At 40.7% G+C, this 8,777-nt stretch overlaps 1 protein-coding gene across 1 annotated transcript; it reads left to right on the top strand.

Moving 5' to 3' along the window:
* Positions 1–1,661: 1,661 nt before the first annotated feature.
* Positions 1,662–7,315, top strand: LOC149106322 (uncharacterized). The gene is made up of 5 exons (XM_089297351.1): positions 1,662–2,442; positions 2,529–2,632; positions 4,373–5,174; positions 5,905–6,096; positions 6,508–7,315. Exons 1-5 carry the CDS (start codon positions 1,662–1,664, stop codon positions 6,708–6,710), a joined length of 2,082 nt encoding a protein of 693 aa, XP_089153477.1. The 3' UTR covers positions 6,711–7,315.
* Positions 7,316–8,777: the final 1,462 nt, after the last annotated feature.

Raw genomic sequence — 8,777 nt, forward strand, 5'->3', positions numbered from 1 at the left:
CATTGATGGCCCAGCATAGGCAAATGCCCGATCACCCAATGTCTCACATTTCGTTCGAGGCATAACTAACAACGTGAGATCGTTAGATCGCAGAACGCTTCGAGGAGATGACTTTTTCCTAATAAGATCTGAGATATAACGAGGAGCCATACCGTTTAACGCCTTGAACACAAATATTAAAACCTTAAACTTTATCCGGAACTCAACAGGTAGCCAGTGAAGGTCAATTAAGTAAGGGGGTGATTTGATCAAATTTAGGCACTAGGCATACAAGTCTTGCTGCAGCATTAAGAATTTTTTGTAGGCGGTTCAGTTGATATTGTGGCACTTCAGAGAGCAGTGAGTTACAGTAATCTAGGTGCGACGTCATAAAGGCGTGAACTAAAATTTTAGTAGCTTCAGTTGAAACGATCAGGGCTATTGTATTCTAAATAAACAGTTTTTTTTAGAAAATAAGTAGCCTAACAGGGTATGGTTGTTAACAAAATGGTGGCCGCTTCTTTGCGTTTACGAAGTGTCTGAGGAGAGGATTAAGATAAATGTTTGAACGACTAGTAGATTTATACTAAAACAATGAGATTGCCTGCTCTCGACTTCTATATAGCTGACTCGGGCTGTACCCGCGTCAACTATCAAGCGATAGAAATCTCGAGCTCATAATCTAATTATTAATTCGTAAAATTTAACTAGTATATTAATGCGAATACTGCAGTCTGAGCTACTCGCACACTATCATCCATTAGAGTGCAATGGCTAGAAATCTTGTGCTCATAATCTATGTATTAAATGGAAACGCGAGTACAAGTTAGGAAGAACGGTGGGGAATGCTCAGAAAACATCCAGTGCAAACTATCCATAGGTAAGCGTGTCTACATCTTTCAACTTCTCCGAAACATTCCGTTCTGTTTTTCTAACTCTTAAGTAGTCTGTTCCAGTAGGTGGGGACGATCGAAGTAAAATCCTTTTCTTTGTTCTCTCCCTGACCCCGCTCGTTTTTCTTTCGCCCGGTCGCTTCCTCGATAGTCCCTACTAAGGACGACCTCCCAGGGGGTAACATGTTTCCTTGGGGCCCTTGAAAATTTCACTGTTTTGGATTAACTATAACGGCCTGGATCTTTAAACGGCTCGGCCTGAGGTCGGCCCAGCTCACTGACGTTTAGAATGTACCGTTATGTTTTCCAGGTGAGATGGAGGACGCCTTTGATGATATGTTCCGTAGAGCTCGAGGTAATAACAGCATTTAAGTTGTTTTATTTGCTTTTAATTTGACCTCAATAAGGGAAACATCCATAATTTGATCAACAGAAAATAAAGCATGTTAGGCGAACGCCAGTAGGCTGGTTGTCCAGCGGCACTCCGCTGTAGTCGGTCGGTCAGCGGCGTTCATTGTTGTATAAAAGCCCGCGCGATCAGTCTTCATTCGTCCGCCATCTTGGTTGTATCTAGTTCTAGTTACGGGGAGATTTCGCTTGCATTAAAGATAAAGCTTACAGTTCGTCGGGGCCTAGTGTGTGTCCATTTAGACTACTGATGTGGTGGCAGCGATAAAGATTCGAATCGTCACGTTCCCGTCAGATCCAACGCACTTTATCGACAGATTCGTCGGGATTCCCGAGCAGCCAAGAGTCGGTTGTCGATATCATCTTGTTCCGTAAGCTGCGATGTCTTCTAACAGAGCCCCCAAGCAGTGGTGCCTCTCAAAGAACGAAACTTTAACCTCCTTCGAGAGTTGGAAACAAAATCTTCTCCACACCTTGTCTCTGGACGCCAATTTCGCGCCATTTTTGGGCGAAGGGTCGTCGTGGCTGAAAAAGACTAGGGCGAGCCCGTTACGCGGTTACACTGATGATGGGGAGTGGGTTCCAGCTGCTCGAATGCGTACTGCTACCCAAAAGGTAAACATGCTCGAACTCATGCTAGGCCAGATTGCAAATTATTGCCCAATTATCTCTCGTAATACGATTGTCAAGAATTCTACTTGTATTGGGGACATATGGCAGACAATTAGACTTCATTTCGGATTCCAGACTACTGGGGGTCACTTTTTAGACCTGGATGACATTCATTTGAACCTCGATGAGTGCCCGGAAGATCTTTTCCAGCGTCTTATGGCTTTTGTGGAGGACAGTTTAATTAAACCTCACACCCTGCTCCACCACGGTTCTGTTCTTGAGGAGGAAGAGGAATTGTCACCGACGTTAGAGAATTTTGTTATTTTAATGTGGCTGAGATTGATTAACCCTGCTTTACCTAAACTTGTTAAACAACGATATGGAACTGAACTTCGGTCTCGTACTTTGGCGTCCTTAAAGCCTGAGATCTCCCAGGCGCTGGACTCACTCCTTGATGAAATCCGTTCTGCTGAAGACACAAAAGTCATGCGTACAGGAGCCTCATTTGCCACTCAGAAGTCCTCTTTTCGGAGGGGTACACCGACCTACAGTAAGTCGTCTGCGAGGTTCCCGGGACGCTCCTCTCAAAAGGCGAAAGAATGCCCCCTCTGTAAACAACTGTTTTTGTCAAATAATTCTTACTAATTTACACAAAGGACAGACATTACTTTCAAGACCTTGCAGTACATCTGGAGAAAGCCCTAGCTGGAACTTTTCATGGGGTTTTGGGGGAGTTGAAGGTAAGGATCTTGCAACTAATTGGGAAGACTGAAGGATTTAATGTGGTGTATGCCCATGTCAAACATTCATTAAATTTTTAAGTTCTGGCCTGGCTAGAAAAAAAAAAGATGCAATTCATCATAATTTTTACACCATACAGTTCCAGAAAATGGGCATGCCCAACATGGGTCATGAGAGGTCAGTGGGTATTGTGAAGGGGTGGCGAATTGCCTGATTTCAAACCAAAAAGGACTAGGTACGAGTCTGTAAATTATGGCACAAGCAGCTATTGATCCAGATAGTCAGAAAGAGCACACCGAGATTCACAAAATCCCCAAGTTTGATGTTAATCAGGCTAGTTTTGACTGAGAAACAGACATTTAAAAATGTCAAAATTAACAAACATTTCTTTGTAAATTTTGACATTTTCAAATGGCTGTATCTTGCTTACTATTGGGTCTATTTGCACCAAACTTGGAGATTTTGTAATTAATCTTGGTCTGCACTTTATGACTATGTGGATCAATAGCTGCTAATCTCATAATTTACAGACTCGTACCTAGTCCTTAACAGTTTGAAATCAGGCAATGGGGGTCTCAAATGCCAGAAAAAGTATGATTAGCTTCAAGTGGAAATTCCAGAAGGGTGGGGTGGTGCAGACCAAAAACCTTCCATGGAGCAGGAACCAAAAACACTGACCTCCAGCTAGCCTGCAAACAGGCTCCTGGTTGGGTTTACCGTGAGCTAGCCGACAGATTCACTTCGCTCATAGAATTCTTTATATTGCGCTAAACAGGTCACTTTGCTTGCTGAATTTTTTCTGCCCTTGCTGGGAGCCTGTTTGCAGGCTAACCTCCTGCATGATGTAACTAAGAAAACACTAAGCTGACTCAACAAGCCCAGCTGGATTTTCAGACTTTGGCTGCTTCAAAGTTTATCCAAGCTTTTGTTTGAAATTTCAGCTGGATTTAAATTCTTTTTTAAACAGTGAAATTACATGTAGCCAGCATCTGGCCTTTGGCAATATCCCTCCCCCAGTCCGTGGACCCCCAGTACAGACTGGGCCCATGGACTACTGTACAAACCGGTTCATATACTACCTTACAGACTGCCCTATAGACCACCCCAGAAACAAAATAAAAATGATAAATAAAGAATTCACATTGTTACTGGTTGTCTAGATAGACCAGTAAGCCCACTAGACCACTAGTCTTGTGTCAGTGAAATTTTGAGTGTTACACTTTGCAAATTTAACAAACTTGGACTCAGATGCAAGGTATATTCAAATACACATTCCCATTTCCTTCAGTATGGTGCAGGTATGGAAGACTGAGGTGTCTTAAAAAAGAAAAATAAGTATCAGAATTTAATTCATGTGTAAAATTCATAAGTAGAACAAGTCATACATCACCCTGTTGTTGAATAATAATAATAATCATCATCATCATCATCATCATCATCATCATCACTTTATTTAAGTGTCGGTGTATTTAGCACTAATGTGCTAATTGGGGACACTGTAACCAAATTTACTGAACCAAATTTACTTTTTGATGACAGATCTTGGAGGAGTTCATGAACCCGATCCGTAGTGGGGGTCCATGGACCAGAGCTCAGTGTTTTTTGGTAACCCCATGGTGGGAGTGGGGGGAGTGTGTAGATATTTTCTGGAACTTGAAACATACTAACTTTGCCAGCTATGGCTGTCATCGACCACCAGTGGCTACTTATTTCTTTTCCCCTTCTCCATCTTTTGGTAGGCCCTCTATGATCCACTGAACCCAGACAAAGAGACGTTGACTCTCCAGAAAACCTCAAAGAAAGAAAGACTAGATAATGAATTCTGGTTGCTTGAAAAGTTGTCAAACGTCCTAGACAAGGCTCATTTCTATGAGCTTCCTGTTGAAGACGTACATGAAGCTCTAAAAGAGCATGATGCTGGAGATGGAGTGCTTGTCAGTGTCGACCCAAAAAAGTATGATGTTCTTAGAGTGTGGGTTGTTGGAAAGGAATTTGAGCCCAGTGATACAGGTACATGGTATTCCAGGATTGCAGCTGGCATAACTCGTTGGTTTAAACAACCAATAAAAACCGAGAGGTACAAGAGAGTGGTCATAGCAATTCGTGCCAAGAAACAGACCAAACTCATGCTCAAGTCATTCAAGGATATTCGATGTGCCAACTTGGAACATTTACTTCCTGAAGGAAAGATAAGGATGACACAGTTTGATCAACGAATCCTGGCAGGAACATTGGCAGTTGGTGCTACAGGTGTGGTGATCAAGCTTGTTTCTTTCCTGGCAGACTACAAAATCTCATGGATGTATATTGCTATTTCTGTGGCTGGTGTCGTGGCTCTAAGAGCATGGAACATGTACAAGAATAAGAGGAATTCATACCTTGTCCGTTTGTCACAAACCCTCTATTTTAAGTCCATTGCAAACAATCGGGCTTTGCTAACTTTGCTAGCTGACAGAGCTGAAGATGAGGTGTTTAAGGTGACTCTCCTAGCCTACAGCTTTCTTCAGGCATCTTCAAACTTACAGCCATTATCAGATACATGTCGCTTTGGGTTAGGGTTAGCCAAGGTATTTTGTTTATTAAGTGATTTGTGTTCTGTGCAAGATTTATAGCCTCTTGGTCAATTTATGGTCATGTGTTTTGTTTAGTTCCAGCTTACCAAAGTTTCATCCTTTACATAAGTCAAGCAATGTTTTCACCACATCATTGCCCGTCTAGCAAGTTTGTTTCACACCAATTTTGTAATCTCAAATTACAAAAAGAAACAGGACGCTTCATTTTCCCCTGGTAGGGTCACCCATGTCTAATAGGTCGAAGGATAGAGACCAAAAGCTGCTAGTTTACGCTCTTTTACTTGCCCATGTAGCCCAAAAAAATAAAGATCAAAACCTTCTTTTGCTGTATATTTAAATAGCAAAATGCAAATAGTACTGACCAGTCCATCAGTGGTTACAAGTGCTACATGTGTTTGCTGGTATCAATCCTTTTGACAAACCTCTCAGGTAACAGCAGTACAACAGGTCATGTCTGTGGGTTGTGATCAGTAGATTGTGATCCATTTTGTTTCCTTTTTTCAGGGGTTTGTTTATTATCATAATGATTATTGATGGCTGCAGAAAGTGCAATATTCATTTTTAGTTGGGGTTTGAACCTCAGAGTTCGCATGTTACAGTGACATTCAAAACACACAGAACTGTTTTTGTTAAATAATTCTTACTAATTTTTTTGTTGTACATATTTAACTACAATGTTACATCCTGATCACTGGAAGTTTTGTTATTATTTCTGTTAGGTGGCATCCATGGTACTGGATCACACAAAAGTGAAGGGATGACAGTAAGTGAACTGAAACATCGTGTAGAGGACTGGATGAGCACCAAATTTCAAGTGACACTGAAATATGACCCAACAGAAGCTATAAAACAACTTGAGAACTTTGATCTTGTTGTAACAAAACAAAAAGGTAAGTAAAAACCAGTTCTTACATATTTCTAGAGAAAGATAAGTGGTTTTTAAAGAGATTTGAAGGTCTGGAGAAGTGTGACTGTCACAGTGAAGTTCATGTAATTCTCACATCTCTGACCTTGATGAGGTTACAGTCATTCTAAAGTTCTTGCCCCAGTTGTCCAAAGGATGGATAAAGCTATCCACAGGATAAATCACTATCCAGTGTATAGTGTGGTTTGTTTTGTTAACAATTATCCACTCTATAATGATTTATCCAGTGGATAGTGTTGTCCACCCTTTGAACAACTGGGGCCTGATAATTGTACATTCACTGCTCTAAGATTTTTCATATTTTGGCATGATAAGAGAAACACCTTTAGTTAATTTTCTTCCCAATAAGTAAGTTGAGTTTCCTTTTGTGACCCAGGTGATCAAGAAATATTCAGCGTGCTGCCCATTTTTGATGCATTCGTGAAACTACCAAGTCCAAAAGAATCGCTAAAACTAGCAACCGAAAGAACTGAAGAGCTGGATGTGGAACTAACAGAGGTAACATCTGAAGAAGAAATAGCACAAGTACAAGACAAGCAGAGAGAAGAATTGGAGCAGAAGAAAATGACATGGGACTGACTTGGAATATTGCTTTTAGAGAAGGAAGTCAAGTTGTACTTTTATCAAGAGAGTAGAACATTGTAGATGTTTTGATGGGTAGCTGCCATGCATACTCCCCTTTAGGATTTTGTTCCATGGTCTCAAACAAAAAGCAAGCAAGAAAGTGCAATATTGTACGAGGACAAAAACAAATTGGTGTCAGCTTTTTGTGTGTCTGGCCTGTTATTGACCATGAACTTTGTCATAACATTGTCAAGGTGGATCCACAGCTACTTTGACAATGTTATGCCAAAATTCATGATCAATAACAGGACATGCATGAAAAACTGAAGTCAATTTGTTAATTAGTCATTGGATACCTTGCCCATTTGTGAGTTAAGATTACAGTTAATGGGAGCATGCATCTTAAGTTTAATTGAACTGTATCATGGCACCCGTTGGGGCACAGCTGTTGCATTATCCCCCATATCATTGTTCTTGTGTAATATATTTCAGAAAGACTTTTCAAAAGAGGAATATTTAATAGTTTTATGACAAAGAAATACTTTGGAGTAACATTGTCTTTTAGCATTTTCTATCAGTTACGAGAATAAACTTTCACCTTTGAACTAGCAATTTACTGACATTGTATTTTGTGGTTATATGTAACTACGTATTCCAAGATTAGAGTTCTGCACTGCAATATTCTGTGAGTGCACTACTGAATATGATGGAGAAACATGAATGGAGGGACATGCTCACAGAAGGGAATGTCTTTCTTCTGGCGGGTGCTGGGTTGAAAGATTTGTCAGAAAGATTTGCCACATTAAGTGAGTGCAGGTGCAAGACAGAAGAATTCATGAATGGGAGAGTGTCTCCTCACATGGTCACAAGAGTGTTTGCACATCCCCACTACCACCTGCCAACCCAACCTACCCACGCGCCCTATGCAGCTATGGTATCCACAGACCATAAACTCGCTTACTTGATCCTCTGTGAAGGAACAAGACTTGTGTCTATATGAGCACCATACGCTCCAGTCCAGTACTGGCCCTCTCTCTGCCAGACAACTTCTGTGTCATTCAGCATGATACAGCCTAATGTTGTGTGTCAAAGACAGGAAGCAGAACTGAACAACAAAATATGCTCGTAATGGGGTTGATGAGCGACATTTCATTACAGTAGAAAAGTCAGGATTTCTTATTGCCACTCTGTTACTGACATCAAAACAAGCACCTTTTATTAACCATAACAAAGGTACCTCAGCTTCAACAGTACCGGTAAATGATGCAAAAAGGTCAAGGAAGACAAATAGGCTTGGTGAAAGAATAAATACAGTGCACAGTATACAGGGATTACCAAAATGAATCCTTTCCATGAAACTCAACAAAGGAGGTATTACATCCAATGTGTTACAGACTCAGTGTTCACAGTTCACTTCTCACATAAAGAAACTGTTTGGGCTTCTTGTCTTCATACTTAATTATATATACAGCAATTTGAAATTTCCTTTGAGCACCTACATGTAAATAGATTTATCAAAATTACAAATATTAAATTTTAATTTCGAAAAAGCAGCCTGTTATATGCCCAAGGTACTTCGCCAGTATCCTCATCTTGGATTTTTGAACCCTCACTTTTTGGGCAGTTAAGGGAAACCCTAAAATATTAGTCACTGCTTTTAGTTGGTCGGAGTTGTTTGGATCTGTTCTATGCTGTGACGTGTTTTTGCACACCTTCTGCAATATCTCTCTCTTTGACTGGGAGTTGTACAGAAGTAGAACAAGAGAAGACCAACTGCCACCACAATTAGTGCAGCTGCAGAGCAAGTCACAGCTAACTCCACCACATCAATTCCAACAACCTTCTTGCTTCCTCTCTCGGTTGAATTTTCCATCACAAAATTCCATCCACTCTAAAACTCCTTGTTGACGCTGTTAAGACCACATAGTGCGACAATATATTTTGGTACGACTGAAGCATAATAACATAATAACAGCGAAACAGTTCTTTCAAAGCAGTGAAGATGACCAGTTAAAATTGCTATCTTTCCCTTCCACAAGGAAGCCGTGATGCCGCCATATTCAATATATATATTGGCCCAGA

The sequence above is a fragment of the Orbicella faveolata genome, unplaced genomic scaffold, assembly GCF_042242905.1.
Source record: "Orbicella faveolata isolate gen_17 unplaced genomic scaffold, um_ofav_v1 contig_3, whole genome shotgun sequence".
Taxonomy (NCBI): domain Eukaryota; kingdom Metazoa; phylum Cnidaria; class Anthozoa; order Scleractinia; family Merulinidae; genus Orbicella; species Orbicella faveolata.